General features: G+C 41.5%; 1 protein-coding gene across 1 annotated transcript; it reads right to left on the bottom strand.

Annotated features, from left to right (window-relative positions):
* Nucleotides 1-11,973: 11,973 nt before the first annotated feature.
* Nucleotides 11,974-20,569, bottom strand: LOC147891810 (ATP synthase delta chain, chloroplastic-like). Its single transcript, XM_087388512.1, has 2 exons — nt 20,527-20,569; nt 11,974-12,839 (listed from the first exon to the last, which is right to left on the bottom strand). The coding sequence occupies exons 1-2, from the start codon at nt 20,567-20,569 to the stop codon at nt 11,974-11,976; spliced, it is 909 nt and encodes a 302-aa protein (XP_087244638.1).
* Nucleotides 20,570-21,751: the final 1,182 nt, after the last annotated feature.

Here is a 21,751-nt window from a genome sequence, read left to right as displayed (position 1 = left end):
TCGAAATGTTGAGATATTGAGCCCCACTCGTGATATGCCAGGGTGACTGTTGTGCATTTATGTCACCGACTTGTTAGCTGCAGATGCAATTGGTACACCGCCCATGAATAATAGCTAGATGGCAGCTATCTTTATGTACTCTAGTTAGTGGTTCAGTTAGTATGCCACCTTAGTTAGCTGAGTTTGGTTTGAGACCCACATATAGGGCCATCCAAGGGTGTACTCCACACCTACAAACAATGAATAACTTGGAAGCACAATGCTACAAGCACGAGCAAACAATATTTTAAAGTTGGCCCTGCCACATGTATCATGAATGATAAAAAAGAAAAGTCAAATTTACCCCAATCCAAATGCCTGCCGTTTCATGGAACCCATATACATCATGGTGAAGTGCAACAATACGCCGCACCACTTCCAATTCTTAGACCCGATAGTATCACTCCACCAAAGTTATTGACTCTCCTATAAGAATATAAAACCATCTACAATCACTCCCACTACACCAATTTAAATAGTCAAGATAAATGTTGGATACATAGCATTGTCTAAAATTACCTCCCATAGAGACCATTATAAGAAGCCATCCTGCATCCGAGAGGGTGGACGCAGATAAGGAGACAACATAATGGACATGATCCTCGGTCAACATGTGCCAATGTGGATGTGGAAGCAGAGTAAGCTCCCCACCAAAGGGAAGGTCCAGGAATATAAATTCAGTTGCCCATGAGACAGCCTTCCCCTTTCTTTTAAACTCCCTTCCCTTTGGTCTTGCTTTCATTATGTGTTCATGTATGCCTGCAAACATGGGACTCAACATGCGTCAACTAAACAAATGTAACCTACATTGTACATTAACTTCCCAAGGTATCGCATCCTTTAATAGAGATTCTAGACGATTTGTGCACTTACCTTCTAGACGATTTGCTAGCTCTAGTTTTTGGAGGTGAGGAAGACATTATTGCCGAAGTTCGTCAAGTCATGAATGGAGCTCTTCAACTTGTCAAGAGGGATAAAGCTATAGTGGTCCTTGAGCTATGGTAGAAAAATGTGAGAAGGTGTGGATGAAGGGGACGGCCGAGAGAAGGTGTGGATGAAGGGGATGAATTTTGCTCAGTGAGGTTGGAGGGGCAGACTGGATTTAGGGATGTGACATGGGATTGCTTGGAATGAGTGAAGTAGATGGAAGTGCAAGGGATGAGATGTGGGACTGCTGGGAGTGAGCCGAGTAGATGGAATGAGCATAGAAGAATATGGAAGGACATGAGAGGAGGGCCCAAATGGGTTTTCAAAACCATAGTTTAGAGGATTTATGGCTGATGAGGTGAATGCAAACTAGCTAGCAGTATGCACAATGTGGTGCCAAGAAAACGGACCCAAGTAAACCCAAGTAAAGAGAGAGTAAAGAAAGGAGTTGTGTGTTTCATTGGGAGCAAATCACACCCATAAGTGCATAAGACCAGGTTCTCAAGAGGAACATAAATCTCTATGCAGAAAGTGGAGAAATGCACCCTCTACTAATTCAGCTAAGGTATGCAAGAATGAGTTGAGGAAATTTGGGCAGGGAGGTCATGCAGCACAAGGAGAGATTCCTACACTAGAAATGTGGTTGGCTTGATGGGACACTAGAGCATTTCATTGGGGCTCCTGGTTTGGTTCACAAGATGAATCTGGTTTGTTTGTCCCTTCCACCAACCTTTCAGAGTCCAAGCATGCAAGCATGAGAGCAAGTGTTGGACACAAGGATCATGTTTCACTCTTTGAGACTACAGGGGCAGATTTATCTATGGTGGTACTTCAGAGTGTTAGGTACAATGCACATCTTAAAGGTGTGCGATTAGGGTGTGGCCCAGGACCTTGCAGACCAGTTTAATAGTGGTAGTGTGGGTGTATCATCTGGCAAACGATTGGTTGACATGGCAAATGCATCAATTCATGAGATGGGATGTGAAAATGATATGCTGCATACAAGTCAATACCAACGAAATGTCAGAAAAAATGACCTGCGCAGGTTGATCCTCATGTGATTTTGGATGATGACAATCATAGACATAAATTGATCTAGTGCACGAGATGAACGCTCTAAAAAGGAAAAATCCAAGTCCATTGCCGAAATGTCTAATGAAGATCGCCTAGAGGCCATGACCATGAAGCTAAAAGAAGAAATGATATAGGCCATGGAACAAAAGCTTCACATGTCTCAGCCACCACCTCAGACTTATCCATGGCGAGAAAATGTATGGTGCCCACACTGCATGGCCAATCATACAACAAGTGAATGCTCGGTCCTAAGAGCCAACATCACTGCACAAGCAAATCCACTGCCAAGGTTGTGGTGCCATATCTGCATAGTCGGTGGCCATGATAAAAATAGTTGCATCTTCAACATGCGTAACAACCTGCCTCAACCTCAACAATACCAACCGGCACCCATACCAATGTACAAGCAACCGACACTTGCACAAGTGCCCCTAGCTCCACGGTTGTAAATTCTATTCCCATTTGGACACAAGTCCCACAATTACTCAGGAATCTGAATCCACGACCATATCCAAGAACGCCAAATCCAGCTCCTCCAGCAGTTCCAATACAACAACTTCAAGTCAAGGAACTGGATTCGCCATTCAAGTATGAAGCCGAGTAACCAATGTACTATGTAGAAGATGCAGAAGGTTTAATACCAGTCTATGCAAATCAAGTTCGACCAAACACATATCGAGCACCACAATCAAGTGCCACAGTTGTGGAGAAAATCACCAGATCGCAAAGTGCCCTCATCGTGGTAGCCCTACTACTTTCCAACCACTCTGTAGAGATTGTGGGATAGGCCATGCCTATATGGATTGTCCCATGAAAAATAAGGTCCCACCACAAATAGCTAAGACTGACATTCCAATCAACATTATTGGGGTGGACCATCAAAGTCTGGGGCCGGTAAGCATAAGATCAAACCGGTGAATGTAATTACACACCAGCAAAAAGAGGCCACCAAAGAACCTAATGTTCCAATTCAATCAAGATGATTTATTCAAAAGAAAGCAAAAGTTGACAAAATATGAAGAGGGGAGAGGAGAAGAGTGGAGATGAGGAGAGAGGGCATAGCTAGAGATCACACCACAAATGACTAATTGTACACTAGATTTAGTTGAAAATGTAGAATATATACAAACCCATTTAGAATTAGGGTTAGGGCATCTAACCCTTTCCTTTATAGCACTCTATTGGGTTAGTGCTATGCACATATGATCACATGATGGTGTTATGCACACATGATCACATGAAGTTGACCGTGAACTCTCAACACCTTCCCTCAATATCAACATCATGAATTAGGCCTTCCCTCAAGATGATGATTCTGGGGAATCAAAGAAGGACTGTGCATTACATTCCATTGCACCCCTTTAATGGGAATGTCCTTTCTCTGCGTCAAAACAAGAGTTAATCGGTGTTTCTCAAAAATCTCTTTACCGAGTGGTTTGGTAAACATGTCTGCAACATTCTCTTTGCTACTATCACAATGCTGTAGTGTGATGTCACCAAGTAACACTCTTTCTCTGATGAAGTGTTCTCTGACATCAATGTGCTTTGTCCTAGAGTGATATAATGGATTCTTGGCCAATGCTTGACCCAATTGATTATCATAGTATATTGTTGTTGGCTTTGACTCATCAAAGTAATTTGTTTCTAACAATAGTCTTCTGAGCCATATAGACTCACATGCACCTATAGTGAGTGCTCTATGTTCTGCTTCAGTGGAAGACAAAGAAACAGTTGGCTATTTGTTTGACAACCATGATATAGCACCTTTGACCAAGGAAAAATGCATATCCATGTGTCGATCTCCTGGTCTCATGATCTCTAGCATAGTCACTATCACAGTATCCATGCAACCATGGATGACTTCCTCTGTATTCGATCCCAAAGTGTCCTGTACCTCTGATGTATCTCAAGACTCTTTTGGTTGCATTCCAGTGAGACTATTTTGGATTTGCCATAAATTGTGCTAGTGATCTTACTGCATAACAAATATTTGGCCGTGTGATAGTTAGATATATAAGAGATCCGATGAGCTACCTGTAGTACCTGTCATTGTTGACAGTAGACTTTTTTTAATATTTAGTAAGTTTTAAACTCTATTCCATGGGAGTGGCTGCAATCTTGCAATCTGCCATATGAAACTTCTTCAGGAGACTATCAACATACTTGAGCTGACTCATGAATGTCCTATTTGAATCTCTCCGGAACTCAATTCCAAGACAATAGTGCATAAGTCCAAGATCTTTCATGTCGAACTTTGTTGATAAGTCTTGTTTTAGATTTTTAGATTTTTCATCTACATACAAAAGTGAAATAGTAATGTCTTCCCCTTGAACTTTGTAGTAGAGAGTATGATCTGCATTGGACTTCATGTATCCCAGATCAGCAAAATACTTGTCGATTCTAATGTACCAACTTCTGGGTGCTTGCTTTAAGCCATAGAGACTCTTTTTGAGATGGCAAAGCTTATTCTCCTTTCTTGGTTCAACATAACCTATTGGTTCTTGCATGTAGACTTCCTCGTCTAGATAACCATTGAGAAATGCATTCTTGACATCAAGCTGATACACATTCCATCTGCTGAGTGTCACCAGTGATATCAAGAACCATATGAAATTCATCTTTGTTCTACTGGAGCATAAGTCTCATCATAATCCTGACCATATTACTGTGCAAATCCTTTTGCAATAACTAATCTGGCTTTGTATCTTTGAATACTACCATCTAGACTGTCCTCGGGGGGGTCACTCATCATATGTAACCCTATCACGTGAGTTCAACAAAAGGATATTTTTTATTTCCAAAATTTACAGAAATAAATATACATAAGGGACTATATAAAATAGTTTTGAAAAAAATTTACAGATTTGTATAGAAAAGGGGTACATTTTATTAATGAAAAATTTACACAGATAAGGGATTTTAGAAATATGCCTTGAACGCACGTGGTATAGAGGGTTTATATATAGTGACCCCCCCGAGAGACTGTCCTTCACTTTGTATACCCATTTTTTTACAATGGCCTTCTTTCTTGGTGGAAGGGCGCATAATTCCCAAGTATTATTCTTATACAAAGCATCCATTTCTTCATTCATAGAAATTTTCCATTTTGGCTTGTCTACTGCATGTTCAAAGTACACTGGCTCTTTAGTAGCCATGATGGTAGTCATAAGAGCATAGTTGGTGGTTTCCACTTGAATTGCTTTGCCTTTCTAAGCATATGTCAATCTAGCTAGAGGTCTACTTTCCCTAGTAGACTGTATGAGCTGCTGTGGCTCTGCCTAGGGTGTTGCTGGCAATTCGGGTGCGTACATATTATGAGCGGAAACCCTTGAGCGGATTATCCGAGCAACACTCAATGGAGTTATACTTGAATGAATGTTTTTTTATGGAATATCTTTTTTTAAAAACCTCAATCGACAGCGCTCATATTAACTGCATGCATGTACCAAGGTACAAAGAGCCAAAGACATATACCCTTGGTTTGAATGCTCTCATGATGCAGTTGTGTGTATTATATTTGCACATTCATTGTATTTTCTATAAGCCTCAACATGCCAACAAAATTAGGACTAGTGGCATTGTTCACTTTTAAGTAGATATGCTTATTAATACCTCCCCTCAAGCTTGTGAGATTGCCAACAATTATTTGTTTTTAGTCTTTCAAAACTCAATAGAGGGACGGATATATATTTTAACAATCAAAGATGTAATCTATGAATTCACCTAAAAATTCAAACCTATAAATTACAACTTGCCATACATTTCCAAAACAACTATGACATGTTCATATTATTAGGTCAAAGAACATTAAAATCACATGATTCAAAAGCCATAATCTATCAATCCATAAGAAGTTAAGGTTTGCATAAGAAGGTAATGGCTATCCATCCATAAGAAACCAGGTCTACATGAGATGATAATGAAAACATGAGAAATTAAGTTTTGCATCAATCCATAAAAAGCCAGGACATGCTCTCTAGACCTCATCAGCCAAGTTATCTATGTAGTCTAGACGTCCATGATGCCTCTCCACCAACTCATAATCGAATGTGCTATCTCCTGCCATTTGGGTAGCCACATCTTCTGCATAGCAAGGCAGAACACTAAGCTCAATTAGTCAGTATCTAACCATGCTTAAATTATACACATAGATCAAATAAATTACTCACTAATCAAGAGGTGCATCAAAGTCATAGTCTGTCTCCTCATCATCTATCATGAGGACTGCTTGATTCACACTTGAAGGCCCTGCCTCTGTGAAGTTGTCTCTAAGCATGCCTTCTAAGTATCCTGTGCAAATCTCTTTGTCATTGTCCACTGCCATGCATGGACGTCCTGAGTGAATTGCTGCTTTCATCCCAGGTGCTGTACCTGCACCAAGCTCAAGCACAGAGCCTCCAATCGGACACAACAACTCCATGAACATCAACATCATGGAGCTACTCTTCTCCAACCCACCACGCCACTGTCCACCCTTTCCCTCTTTTATGCACCGTACACTTGAAGGCAAGTAATGAGTGATGAAATAATTGTCCATGCACACCTTAAGGGATTGGGAAACTTTATTTGCCCTATCAAGATAGTGATGTGCCTTCTTGCCAATCCTAGAGAACAATAGGATTTGAAAGGCAGTAATCTATATGAAACATAGATTGAAAAAGTTAATGGAGAATACTAAAATACGAACAAACAAGAACATGACAATCACTTAAATAGCCAAATGACATACCTTGACACCAAAGCCAACATTATCCGCAACATCAATGCAATCTCCCGTCTCCACGATCCATCTACATGTACTAACTATAAGATACCAATAGCTGAATGCAATTCACATAAACAGACATTATCAACTGTGATATATTGCTCACCTAGAAGAAACCTCTAGTCTCATTTGTCTTGCCAAACGCTCAACGAATGAAGTGGATACAGGTGAACACATCACCAATGTCCATCCATAATCATCCATCACAGATGAAGCAATAGCAAGTGAGCATGAGATATGCTCCTCATTTAGAATGTTCCATCCAGGGATTCCACCCTTGATTCCACTCACTATAGATCCTGTAGGAAGGTCAATCAAGCAAAAATCCACACTCCATGCAGCATTTTTTCCATTGCGTGACTTCTTCATGCCACCAAGTTCATGGTAAAAATTTCTTATGATTTGAAAAGCCCCATCGTACTTGTATTGCTTAACTTCTTTTCCAAGTGATACATAATCATACTCCCAAACTTTGTAGTTTTCTTGTGAGATATGAGTTGCAAATGATGAGAAAGTGGACAAAGGAACATAAACCATATCCGTATTACACACTTTCTTACTAAGAAGAGACTCCTCCTTTCGTGGATCATCGTCTACAATAACAAAGAACCCTAAATTAAATTTGTAGGAAGCTTCTAATCACTTTGAAACATGAAAGAAAGAGTTATAAGAAAATAGACCTGTGTTAGAAGTGCCCGTTGGTTTAGGTCTTCCACCACGTTTGTTATTTGGAGTCACATGACTTGCCTTTTGCTTTTCTACTATTGCTTTTTGCTCCTCTTCAAGCCTCTTCTTTTGTGCCTCATCCATGTTGCCCGACGAACCCGAGTTTGACTTGCACTCACCTTTTAAATGGCGATCATAAGTTTCCTTCTCTTCCTCGATACATGTTCCAGCCTTCATCTCGATCCACCAAGGGCAGTGCTTCCTTTCCCACTCCGTAAGCAATATATGACCATCCTTATGCTTATTCTCTCTAAAAATATGAGAGGTGTACATGCAATAAGTAGCAGGTGCAAGCATAGTCCAAGCCTTGCAAATGGATGGTACCACCTTAAGACTCTTATTTGCAGCCAGATAATGGAGATACCTAAATGATTTTTAGGATAATATAAGAGAATGCAAGGTATTACAAAGATATATTTCCATTGAAAACGAAAGCCAAAACGCACCTGTAAACCAATCGTCTGCTGGCATTTGTAAGATCAACTTGCTTGGATGGAACAACAGCAACTGTCATCAATGAAGCTAAAGGCTCAAACAAAAAAGGCCTGTGTCTCACTATAATGCCATCAAAGTATTCCAGAATAGAAGGACTGTCTGGAAGTGTAGCTGCACCCTCAATGCTTGATGATTTCATCACTTGGTCAAGCAATCGCCCAGCATCTGCCAACACATGGTCCATCCATACTTCTTTTGCAAGCCAAGGTATGAAACCATGGTCAGTCATAGGCATCCCATAACTCTCCTTTAGATTGTCATCTGCACCAAGAAGAGAAAGAATAGATAGTTGCTTTGCCTTGGAACAGGTTGCAATTGATACTTGGTAAAGCTTCTCCAAAGTGATCTTCATTGATGTATCCTCAAATGGTAAATTCCAAAGGATATTAAACCACTCCTTGCCATGGGAAGGATTGACTATTGAAAGCATCTGCCAAATAGTAAAGTTTTAGAAGAGACTTTGATACACACAACAAACCATATATTAAGGTTTTCAAAGTACAAACTAAAAATTTACAAGTTGTAACTATAGATTTATAATTTTCAAATCATATATTGTGGTTTATGAGTTGTAAAATTAGAATTTGAAAACTATAAATTCAAATTTGCAAACTATAAATTCAAATATCTGAGATATAAAACGTAGAATTTTATGGACTACAAATTCAAATTTGTGATCTATAAATACAAAATTTGGTAAATTGAAAACTTACCCGTGTAATTTTTCTTCGATATGTTGCTCCCACAGTCTTCTTAATCTCATGAATCTTGGACTCTCTCTCATCCTTTGGCATGGAAGAATGCAATTTCTTGCATTGAGCCTCAAAATCTGATTTCCATTTCCCCTTTCAACATAAACAGATAATCTCATCATAATGTTATTGGAACACAAAGCAAAATATATAAACTAAAGAACTAATACTTACAGCAAATACCATCCTCCCAAGAATAGTTTGGGTGAGGGGATACCACACCCTTCGTCCACTTCCAACCTCTTTCTGTCTTGCCAACTCAATAGCTTTTTTCTCCTCCTCACTAAAATCCTGAGTAAAATATTGAGCATCACAGGATACGAGTGTGCTTGTGTGGTACAAATAATCCTTGAGATTAGTAACAACAATTGCATCTTCATTAAGCCTGCAACCATTGACTTAAATGGATCAAAATTGGTTTCATTTACAAGCACTTACCATCTCAAGGATTATTCAAATAATCCAACCCTCTTGCGCAATATAGTAAACATAAACAACAAAGCTTACAAGTTAAATCTTTGTAGAGCAGCAACAAGCTTAAGCTCATCCTTTGCTTCCGGTTCAATAATTTGAGCTTGCACTCTAATGTGTCTAGACTTGATATTTGTGTAAAGCTCTTCTATGCTTTCCATCCAAGATGCCGTACGATGATTTCCTTCCCACACGAAGAACATTTTGTTTGATAGAAAGCTCCATGGTGTGCCAATTATCTCTGATTCAAACTCATCATTAACTAAGCTCCAATTCTTGTCCCAACGTTCTCTTGTGACATCATCAACATCCTTGGAAGACCCATCAGGCATTTTGATAGATAGAATAAAAGATCCTTTGGTCGGAATGTATCCCTCTGTTTCAAATGCTCTTTTCAAAATGGTCAAATCATTCCTAATTTGACGCACAACTGGGTTTATGAGACAACGACACAAGGGAATTCGAGGAGGTGGAATTTCTTTAGTTACTGTAAGAAGCTCCAAAATATCTGCACCTGAAGGTCTCTCAACACACTCTGGAATGATATCCTCCACATCATCTTTAACTCCTACTTTGTTGGATGGATCATCTATAGTTTTATCCTTGTTGTCCCCAGGATCCTCAATATCATTTTCAATGTCAATTTGCTCAAGCTCCTTCAGTTCATTCTTGACCTCTGACTCTTGCTTCTTCCTTTTACCACCTTTTCTTGTGATAGGACTAGACACATCACGTTTCTTTCTCTACACGTTCGAAGAACTCAATTACAAGATTTGCAAAAATGCAAAGGTGAAATGCAACTAGAAAAAGAAAAAGAAACCAAACTTACTGGAGGCATTTGTTGCACAACTTTCAATAAGCTCACCTACACAAGAAGAAAAACAAATAAATGACATAGTGAAACCATCTTTGAAATGATTAAATGAAAAATGACAGAGTGTAACCATCTTTCAAATGATTAAATAAAAATGCCATTCATAGTTTTGTCAAAGGAAACTTCTTTTAAATGATTGAAAAAAATGGAGTTCCTCAATACATTATTCTGATAACAAAATGCAAGTTAAGAATAAACATTTCGTGTTATGAGTGAGGCTCCCTTCAACTATAACTAGCACTGTGTGAAGAAGACAAGATCATACTTTCGTTGGCGAAACCATAGCCGAGAATAATCGAGAAGTATTTGAATAACGTGGGGAGCATAAATTACCAAGTACTCCATCTACAACATTCGACATTCTCTCCAAAGTATTTGAACCTTATCAAGGTTTTGCCTCCTAACACCCCCTTCAAACCAAAGATAGGGATAATAGCAACATACTGTCCAAATGACTCTACCCCAAACAAACCAATGAATTCTCACAACAAATAGCTTCATAAAACAAAGTCTAAGTATAGGTTCAAAACGGGTCTTGTATTGTATCACAGTTGCAAAACAAATCCCTAGATCACTCGTTGGTCCGTCAGCAATCCGAGTGCGGCCCAAGAATGCCGAGAGAGCGATTCGAAGAGTAGCTGTAGGGAAAGGAGGGCGCAGGCAGAGAAAACATGGGGGGAGAGAGCGGGGCAGCGACAAGGTGGTGCTTGGGGAGGGGGGAGGGGCAGGAGGAAGAGAGGATAGGAGCAACGCATGCGCTAAAAGAGTCATGGAGAAAAGTAAGGGCATCCTCATAGAGAGCCAAACTAGAAAATGTCCTTAAAACAAGCATACCATCCTCCAATCCCTCCCCAATCCTGCTTTTGAACGAGCATCCGTCCTCCAATTGCAATCCCAAGGACTACACATGGGGCGTGTCGACTATCGGCTTTCAAGAGGGAGATTCTTGAGCCGGAAGAAAAGCAGTATCATTTTGAAAAAGCAACAACTTACCGGTACACATCTCTCTCTCACTCCCACTCTCAGACCTTCTCCTCCTCCCAATCCAACCCAATCCATTCTCTTCAGCTCAATTCACCACAACCCACCTCCTCCATCCCTCCTATCCTCACACCTTTGGTACCCCCCTCCCTATCTCTCTCTCTCTCTGTCTGTGTCTGTCTGTCCTTTTGTCTCTCTCTTTCTCTCTCTCTCTCTATAGCTCTTTGTTTCGTCCTTAGTCCTCATTCCAGCTTCTCGCTCTCTTTAGATCATTTTCCCCATCCATCTCCTGCTTTGCACGTTGTTTCACCACCCTTGCCAAGTCTTTTCCCCAAGATGCACGCGCTTCATATGACTCGTGATGAATCGTTTAAATCTGTTATTTAGCACGATTCTATCTTTGTATTGCTCTTGTCGTGTGCCCAACGAAGGCCTCGTGTTTCTCTAAGTATGCGATTTCTCTAGCAGTTCTTCGATTATGAAGTGCGCCCGTCGATAGTAGATTGACATCAACGAGTTAGGACATTACGTGGAGACTCTGGACGTCGGAGCCATGTCTACCATGGTGGTGAATGTGCCATGAATGGTGATAAAGGTCGAGGAGATAAAGGTGGAGGAGATAAAGGTTTCCGAAACTAGTGAAGACTAGTTTCGCCAGCGAAACCAGTGAAGGCGAAACCAGTCTTCACTAGTTTCGCCAGCGAAACTTGGGAAGAGGGGAAACTCGTAAAAGCCGAATGGCCTTGATTTGAAGTCGATCTTTCCCGAAATCAGGGGAAAGGTGCTCTAGATAGTTGGGCAGATAATTCTCCTCTACGAATAAGACTAACTGATGCCAACCTGTAGACGTGCCGGGCTGTCATCCCCGATCAATATACGTAATGATGACTGGCGCAATGTCTCAAAACCGTGGCATATGCAGCAACATCTGCCTCTGGGCCGAGCTCATCCAGGCAGTCACTGTGTTGTTCTGGGTTAATCCGCTTAACATAAGGGACCGAAAACTCGCCCTTGTACGTACCAAAGCCTATTGTTGGAGAAGCCAACAAGCCCAAGTCATTGGACATATTTTTCAATTTCACGTTCTTCGAGCCATACATGCTCTGGATTTTCTTTCCGATGAGCGAGAGCTGCGACTTGTCGATTTCAACCGCAGATGTGACGACCGCGACCTGCGTGTCCGTCATGTCGTTGTAGAGCAGTTCGAATTCCGTCACCAGAGGCTTCAAAATCGCAGTCCTTCTGTTGTCGACTATGAGATTGAGAAGGTTCACTGTGACGGGTTGGAACGTCTCCTCGGCAGCCAAGCTCTTGATCACGGCTTTCTTGTCCTCGCCTTTCAAGACAGGATTGTTGATGAAGGAGAAGAACTGCTTATCCTCGAGGCAGCGACCCAGCTTCTCGACATCGTCATGCACGGCCTCGAGGATGTTCTGCGATTTTGCGACATCGGCAAGGGCGGCAGCGTAGCCAGAAGCGGTGGAGCGAGACATGGAAACAACGGCGCGGTGGCCACGACCGATAGGCTGGGGGATTTTGGAGGTCAAGGAATTGAAGAGGAGGCTATGGAGGGCAGGGGAGGGGTGGGGAAGAAAGCGGAGGCGATGAGAGGAGGAGGAGGAGGAGGCGGCAAGAGGGGCGAGGGACCCATGGACGACGTTGAGCGAGGAGAGGGATGATTTTCTTCCCCCGCCTAGCTCCGACCGATGGAGACGGAATTTTCCCCGGGCATTACCTTTTTTGAGTTTGAATCCAACGCAGTACTCATGTATGTCCAAAAAATTGAAAAATATGTGGTAAGCTCCTCCTTGTGTGGTTGTCTTCGCTCCAACGATAACGGCTCAATCTCCGAACTCGTGGAGGACGAAGGGGTCGGAGCAGGAAGCTGGAGGTCTTGAGAGCTGGAGGTCTCGAGGGCGAGGGCGAAACTAGTGAAGGAAACTAGTTTCGCTGGCGAAACTAGTTTCCGAAACTAGAAGGAAACTAGTTTCCTAAACTAGTTTCGCTGGCGAAACTAGTGAAGACCAGTTTCGCCGGCGAAGGATCCCCCTACTTTTCGTTGTTTTGGGTGGACATCCACAACTTAGACCCCAAGCTTTTCCTCCTTGTTGGATGGAGGTACATAAGCAATCCCTCCACACATTGCTTGGATAAGAAAAACGGACAAAAGTAGAACCTTAAACACCCTCCAAACTGCACATCATAAGCAAGCGAAAAAAGGAAAAGGGGTTCCGAAAAACCATACAAGCTGGATATGTCGGTGGAGATTTCGGGCCAGAAGTAATCGACGAAGGTGTTGATGTTGGTGAGGTCGTGAATCTTGAGAGCGGGGTGGGGCTCCTGGAGCATGGCAAGCAAGCCACTAGCGGTGGAGACGAGGGCGGTGATGGAGGTGGGAAAGCGACAGCTTGTGGAGGTCCTGCGAGAGGCAGGCAACCGAGGTCTCAAGTTCTCTATCCTCCAAGGATGAAGTGAAAGGAAGAAGGACTTTTGCTTGTGGAAATGGAAAAGTGATGTGATGAAGATGAAGAAGATGACTATAAAAAGAAGACTATAAAAAGCGCGATTGTAGGTACTATAAAAAGAAGATGAAGAAGAAGAAGAAGAAGATGAAGTGAAAGGAAATGGAAATGGAAAAGTGAACCAGACAACTCCTCGGTAGCCCTACAACTCCTCGGTAGCCAAGCAACTCCTATGCTTGGATAGCTTGAAGACTAGTTTCGCCGGCGAAACTAGTCTTCACTAGTTTCGCCGGCGAAACTAGTCTTCACTAGTTTCGCCGGCGAAACTAGTCTTCACTAGTTTCGCCGGCGAAACTAGTCTTCACTAGTTTCGCCGGCGAAACTAGTCTTCACTAGTTTCGCCGGCGAAACTAGTTTAGGAAACTAGTTTCCTTCTAGTTTCGGAAACTAGTTTTGCCAGCGAAACTAGTTTCCTTCACTAGTTTCGCCAGCGAAACTAGTTTCGGAAACTAGTTTTCTTCTAGTTTCGGATAATAGTGCCCCCCCCCCCAAGGCCTACACGCCCACCCCTGCTCAGTGCTGTGGACGAGCGGATTTTTTCCAAACAACTTTTGCTTGTGGAAATGGAAAAGTGAACCAGACAACTCCTCGGTAGCCCTACAACTCCTCGGTAGCCCCACAGATTGCTTGGATAGCTTGAAGACTAGTTTCGCCGGCGAAACTAGTCTTCACTACTTTCGCCGGCGAAACTAGTCTTCACTAGTTTCGCCGGCGAAACTAGTCTTCACTAGTTTCGCTGGCGAAACTAGTTTAGGAAACTAGTTTCCTTCTAGTTTCGGAAACTAGTTTCCTTCTAGTTTCGGATAATAGTGCCCCCCCCCCAAGGCCTACACGCCCACCCCTGCTCAGTGCTGTGGACGAGCGGATTTTTTCCAGAGTGTGGCCGTCTGCGGTCGAAAAGAAGTATCGATGAGTCTTGTTCCGGATGCCAAACATACATGAAACTTTTCTTCAATCTGAAATGCGGATTTCATGTAGTATTTTTCATGACGTCATTAAACCTCCCGTAAAAATGCTACATCTTGTGATACTCTTTACTTTAGCTCACGAGAAGGGTGTGCTAAAGGAAGAAGGCCCCACAACTCCTCGGTAGCCCCACAGATTGCTTGGATAGCTTGAAGACTAGTTTCGCCAGCGAAACTAGTTTTCGAAACTAGTTTACTAGTTTCGAAAACTAGTTTCGCTGGCGAGAAGACTAGTTTCGCCGGCGAAACTAGTCTTCACTAGTTTCGCTGGCGAAACTAGTTTAGGAAACTAGTTTCCTTCTAGTTTCGGAAACTAGTTTCGCCAGCGAAACTAGTGAAGACTAGTGTCGCCGGCGAAACTAGTTTCGTTGGCGAAACTAGATTCGGAAACTAGTTTGGAGGCGGAGATAAAGACGGAGATAAAGGTCGAGACGGAGGCTTTTGAAGGCGTAGGCGGAGATAAAGGCATAGGCGTAGGTGGAGATAGAGGCGTAGGCGTAGGCGTGGGCGTTTGTAGGTGTTTGGAGGAGATAGAGGCGTAGGCGGAGATAGAGGCGGCGGAGGAGGTGTCATCCTAAGGTGTCATCCTAGAGTCTTGACTAGTTTCGCTGGCGAAACTAGTCTTCACTAGTTTCGCCAGCGAAACTAGTTTCCGACACTACTTCACTAGTTTCGCTGGCGAAACTAGTTTCCGAAACTAGTAACTAGTTTCACCAACTAGTTTCGCCAACGAAACTAGTCTTCACTTCTCTGCCTCTGCCTCCCCTTCTCCCTCTCCCTCTCCCTCTTCGTTTCCCTTCGACCTTCCTCCTTCGCTAAGACCCTTTTTCTGCCCCGTTTAGTTTCGCCAGCGAAACTATAGTTGTGAACTCCAAATGAAATGGCTTCCAATAGTGTTTCACCGGCGATGTCTTTACTTTTGCCTACCACCTTCAATCCATTAACCTTCTTGAGCTCTATTATTTCATTAGATCTAATGATGGCATCATGTCCATGATTTTTCTCTTGCAACTATTCCATCCTTTGGTATGATTGTTTTTAGAATAAAAATTAGACTAGGGATACACACCCATTTAAGGCCTCTTCGGCAAAGGTATCCTAAAGATGATGTTTTCCATTGTTTAAAGTAAAGTACTAACATTTTGATATTTTTCATTGCCGAAATTGTAAGAGATATCCTAAAGATGATGTTTTCCATTGTTTAAAGTAAAGTACTGACATTTTGATATTTTTCATTGCCGAAATTGTAAGAGATATAAGCAACAGCTCCCATAAACTTGAAGATTGCTAGTGTAGTGAAATTGACAAACCCTCCATCCAAGCTTCCGTCAGCACCTCCCATCCATTCTTTGAGCTAGTTGCATCTGCTAATATAGTTTCGCCAGCGAAACTAATTTGTAGTGGTTCTTTTTCGTGTGCATTGGACTTGGAAAAATCAACCTTGAGTAACATGGCTCTTTAATGACTCTCCATCCTCTCCATCGTAGAGAAAGTTTCAATGAATGATAAATGGGGTGCCAACTTGAGTGCTTGGAACGTGGGCGGTCAGACTGAATGTTGTGAATTGATTATATGAGTAGATTCTTCTGAATTGGCGGTTACAAGGACTTGTGTGCTTGGGACGTGGCGGTGGCAATGAATGTGGTTATATTATGAGTTTGATCGTCTAGCTGATTTAGTATCAAAGAACAATGATGGCCTCTTTCTATGCTTTTGCACTACAAGTGCAGAGTTGGTCAGTATAGAGTTCGAAAGGAGACAAGTGCGTGAACTACTGTTGCTCACATGCTTGCTCACTTGTGCCTCGTTTGCTTGCAATAGATCTCAACACTGGTAGGGAGATTGTGTTCCACAAGCTCCATGGATTTTGCAATTGTGTCCAATGACAATAGGTCGAAGACACTGCAAGTCGCAACAACTAATGGTGTTGCATGCATTAGTAGGGAATACCTTCACTTAGCATTTGGACTTTCACCGAGCTCAATCTCTTTGCATCAACTACTTGATAGCAAGTGTGACGACTTGTCCTTTGAGGTTCCCTTTGTAGGTGAGGAGTCCTTGTTTCATCTTGACACTCAGTTTGGAACCACCTTCATTGTTAGAGGTGTAAAGCTTTTGACAGAAATCAGTAAGGAAGTGTCGGATAAAAAACAAGTAGATGAACAATCCGATAAGACTATGAGTTTGGTTCCTCTCTTGAAAAACCTTCCTGCAAGAAGTGCACTCAAAAAAGCTATGGACATTGTAACAACAATACAAGAAGTTGATGCTCTTCCAGTAAAGTATGATGGCAATATTTTGTTTGAGCTTCCCGCTTCGGACCTCCCTAACCGTGCTGAGGGGACAGAAACCAAATACGACAGCCATGTTTGGACGGATGATATAACAAGTAATATGACAGGATTTGATGGTTTAGTTAGAATTCGAAGATGTGGTGGGCATCTACAATGCAAAAACATATTTTGTCCTCACTTGGAGAGAACCAAAGAGGCCAATGAGAAGCATTGGCAAGGGAGACTTTCACGAGTGTGTCCTCAAAGATCATATGTTGGCGAAAATAGTACTCTTAAGTGTTTGCATTGTGGTGCTCGTCCTTTCTGCGAGCAAGAGTGCCCATGTAGGCTATTCGTATGTTACCCACACCCCAAGGGTGATACACAATTTAAGAGGTGTGTTATACACTCAGGGTATCATTTGCATCCCGTTGGTGAAGGAAGTTCTAGAGGTGCTGTGAAGGAAGTTAAGGCTAGGTTGACTAAGCTCATACAAAGAGATGGGATGGGAAGACCTAAAGCCTTGCAAAAAACATTAGCAAAAAAAATAATATTGGATGCCGTCATTCAAGATGATCCGAAAGCCATGAGTGATGCTGAATTGACATCATTACTAGAGAAGATTACCCCAACTTTGGACAAGAGAAGGTATGTGCATACTTGTCCTCTTAATGTGATTAAAAGTACTCAAGTTTTTATGAAAAATAAGTAATGGGATTTTGATGCTACATGTTCTTAACTGTAGGCTCGCACGTTGGAAAAGGGAGGCCCAAATTGAAAGTGGATCCTTTGCAGATGGTTATGATGCTCTTTTACAACTGAAAAGAAAGTGTGTATATGATTATTTTCAGAGCATGGTGTTCCCTGGACAACTTGAATTTTCTTCTTTTGAAAGATGTCATGTTTTCAAGATGTCTACCAAGGGACATGGTAGTGGTGTTGATCTAGTGAACAAGATGAGGCCAGGTGGAGAGTTAGGATCGTGCTGGGTTTGCTTTGATTTTGTCAAACGTATGCATGATTGGAATACAATGGCATGCCATGTTTACAACCCTTTTGTTCAAGAGCTACAAACTATTGCTATTGGGGATTTCAAGGTTGAGGATACAGAAGCCCAGATCCTTTTTTGGGAAATGTTAAATAGAGTCATGGAGAAGGAGGGATTCCCAAAGCCTCAATTTAAAGGGTTTATGGCTGATGAGGCACAAGCAAATTGGCGTGCAATTAGAATGGTATTCAATGGTGATGCCAATAAGGTGCTCAAAGAAAAAGAGAGATCTTGCTTATTTCATTGGGAGCAAAGCTTGGAAAACCATGCTAAGTTCCTTCCATCATTTGATCGTGAGGAGTTCAAGCTAAGGTGTAGACAGTGGAAGAATGCTCCATCTCAAGAAGCTGCGGACATCGAGTTGAAAAACCTCCGTTCGTGGTTCAAGCATCATGCACATAAGAAGGACATCTCCATTTTAGAAACATGGATTGTGTGGTGGCATGCAAGAGTGGCTCATTGGGGAGAATACATTCTCAAGGTAGGTCTATTGTTATTTCATTCACAACTTTATTGTTTTTTGATTATTGGAAACTAATCTATGTTGTGGCACACACAGGGCATGGAGGGATCTGACCAGTTTTTGGTTCCTAGAGCCAACCTTGCAGAGTCAGTCCATGGAAGTTGGTTGGCATCGAATGACGGAGTGAAATATGTCACACTAAAAAATGCTTGTGAGACAGATATGACGGGTGCTTTGCTGCAAACTGCAAGATACACAGAATATCTAAAGGGACTACACTTGGGTTGTGGACCTAGTTTGGAAAAGCTATCTCGAAGGCACTTTTATGGGGACATAGGGAGCAACTCATGCAAGTTCATTGATCTCAGTAATGAGGTGGCTAGCAAGGTGGATGCAACTATTGGAGGTCAAGATTGTATGGGTGATTTGAAGACTGTGAGAAGGAAGCGGTCAAAATCTTTCTCAGAAGCAGTGTATGCAAATGATTCACATCGTCCAGAATATGAGTATGTAAATCAGCCAAGAAAGAGAAAACAAAATACCACACCAATCTTGAAAACAAATCAATATGTTGAAGAAGAGGTAGTACACAAGACTATGTGGGCTATAAGAAGAACTAATGCAGGTAGTGAGGTGAGATGTCAAGGATACTTAGAGGACAAAGGAATCAAATGCCACAAATTGATAGATCACAAGGGTAGGACGGGAAAGAGAGGTGTTCCTGCACCTAGCTTTTTTGGGAGAATCAACACCAAAGCAGGCATTCGAAGGCAATTGATTTGGTTTTGTGGGGATAACATGGACCACACATGGACACCATCAAATTGCATTGAAGGAAAACCACCTGAGGTGCCGAGGGAGTGGCCTATTGAGAAGGGGACAAGCCTGGATGAGGAAGAAATGAGGTTATTAGTAGCTGGAGGATTTAGATTAAAAAAGCAATGCACTAGGGCCAAATCTGCTGATTTAACAAGTAGACCGAGCACAAGGGATGGCATGGTTGTGGAATGGGTAACTGAGGTGACATGTGAAATGAGAACAAGGATAGCTAAGTCTATTTCCTTGGAATGTGTTGTTCACAATGTTAATATAGTTGTCCCTAGAGAGCATGTGGAGTACCTAGTTTCCACTCCAGGATCACGTAGAAAAGGGAGCAAGTACAATGTTGTGGTTTCAGTGTTCCCATCATGCACATGTCTGGACTTTATGGGCCATTCTCAAGGGCAAAACAGATATATCCCATGCAAACATCTGTATTACATTTATATGCAATACTTGGGTCTAGATGAGAAGATACACATGTTCATTCACCAATCTGCACTAAGTAGGCAAGAACTCTACCAAGCTCTACCTGCTTGCTAAGAAGGGTGTTTATCTCTACTTGTGGTTATATCAAAGGAACTTGCATAGGTGCATACAAATATTGTATGACCATTGTAGCTTTTGAAGACTTTTTGGGTGCATTTTGATAGTCATTTGCTTGACACAATATAGCTATATGTATGTAAACAGTATTTTGTTGCCCACAGCTTCTTTAAGAGTTGTGTATGAACAATGTATTACTCACCACACTATAGTTTTCGGTGACCTTTTGGTGTGTTTGAATGGTCCTTTTATAGAAATCTATCCATGTCTCTCAATTCAATCTTCCTGAGATTCTAGACCATTTGACTATAAATTATTTGGAAGAAATATTATTTTTACTTTATTTTTTTGTACATGATGTTTATTGAAAAAATATATATATTGAAGGTATCAAATTAGACTTAACTAAAGGTCCACTGCTCAGATCGCTCGTACGTTTTTGCTCGGAAAATGCTCGTCCCCCTGGCAATTCTTGCTCTTCTTCATCAACCTTTTCTGTAAATGACTGTGAAGTCGATGCTTCCATCTCTTGTGTATTTGAGGTTTTCCATTCTAATTCCTCATCAAAGATTACATCTCTGGAGATAATTACCTTTCAGTTGATGGAATCATATAACTTGTATGCTTTGCTTTCTTCACTATAGCCAACCATGATGCATTTGTGTGACTTCGCATCCAATTTCATGTGATGATCATCATGTATGTGGGCATATGCTATGCAACCAAATATGTGGAGATGCCCAATGTGTGGCTTGTGTCCAGTGAATGCTTCATAAGGAGTTGTACCTTGTATTGGCTCTGTCAAAAACCGATTAAGCAAATAGTTCATAGTGGCTATTGCTTCTGCCACTTCTGCCCAATACTAATTTGGAAGATGCTTCTCACTAAGCATTGCTCTAGCATTGTCTGCTAAAGTTCCATTCTTCCTGAGTATCTGCACATGTGAATTGTCTTCAAATGCTGTAACTTCTACAAAAGTTCATGAATGTTGAAGACATGTATTCACCTCCTCTATCTGATCTCATGACTTTGATCTTTCTATCTGTTTGGTTTTCTACCATGCCTTTGAATTCTTGAAATCTGGAAAAGACTTCAGATGTCTCTTTTAGAAAGTAGACCCAACAATATCTGTTGTCGTTGTCAATGAAAGTCAAGTAGTAAAGTGAAACATTGATGCTACGGGTCTAGGCATAACCCCATACATCTGTATGTATCAAATCAAGAATACCTCATGCACAAGAAGTACTTCTGTCAAAGTTGGTTTGCTTTTGTTTGCCAAAGCAGAATGCTTTGCAAACTTTTCCAAGAAACTATAGCTTCAGAATCTCGATTGCCATATTTTGATTCCTGAGATCTAACAAGTACTTGAAATTGACATGACCATATCTCTTGTGCCATTTTGCAGATAGTGGCATCTATTGCGATTGAGCTGACATGGCATGCCTATCTAGTACTGTAGCTAGCATTTTGTACAATCATCCTTCCTTCATACCTTTTACTACTAGCTAACATTGTGACACCAAAAATTGATATTTTTTATTTGGCATTGGTATTGTTTTCTTCTATGTTTGATAAGAGTTTGAGTATCAAGTGATAGCCTAGCAGCTCTCACTTATTTTTATTTTCTAAGATATTGTATAGGATTAAGAGGATAAGTGGAATGGATCATTGTAAGTACCATAGGTATGAATTATAAATACCTTGGTATGGGGTGAGAGTTATTTGTGTATGGGATATTATGGGGTTTTTAGAAAATAGAAAGAGCGAGTCATATAAAAAGGTGGGCTCATGTCCATGTGTTCCAATAATATAAGAGAGGCCACATGCCAAGCATGTGGAAGGCATGTGGAGGAGTGTGGAGTCAAGTGGAATCCTTCTAGAATTCCCATGTGGAATAAGGAGGATGTGGACATATGGAAAAGAGAGGGTCCCTATGGGCTCTATGTGGGAAGACTCTTGACTTTCTTAATATTTTAAGAGTCTTTAGCATCTTTTGATGGGACACATGGCA

This window comes from Dipteris shenzhenensis, chromosome 17 (genome assembly GCF_047967505.1).
Source record: "Dipteris shenzhenensis isolate YYH24624 ecotype China chromosome 17, Dip_SZ_1.0, whole genome shotgun sequence".
Lineage (NCBI taxonomy): Eukaryota > Viridiplantae > Streptophyta > Polypodiopsida > Gleicheniales > Dipteridaceae > Dipteris > Dipteris shenzhenensis.
Note: the sequence above shows the minus strand (reverse complement) of the source record. Positions and strands in the feature narration are given on the sequence as shown.

What these genes read in the sequence shown, in the direction of transcription:
- LOC147891810 (XM_087388512.1), bottom strand. Translation starts at nt 20,569, where the DNA reads ATGAACTATTTGCTTAATCGGTTTTTGACAGAGCCAATACAAG. An exon ending in TTTGACAGAGCCAATACAAG is followed by an intron (nt 12,840 to 20,526) that starts GTACAACTCCTT and finishes AACTCAAAAAAG; the next exon opens with GTAATGCCCGGGGAAAATTC.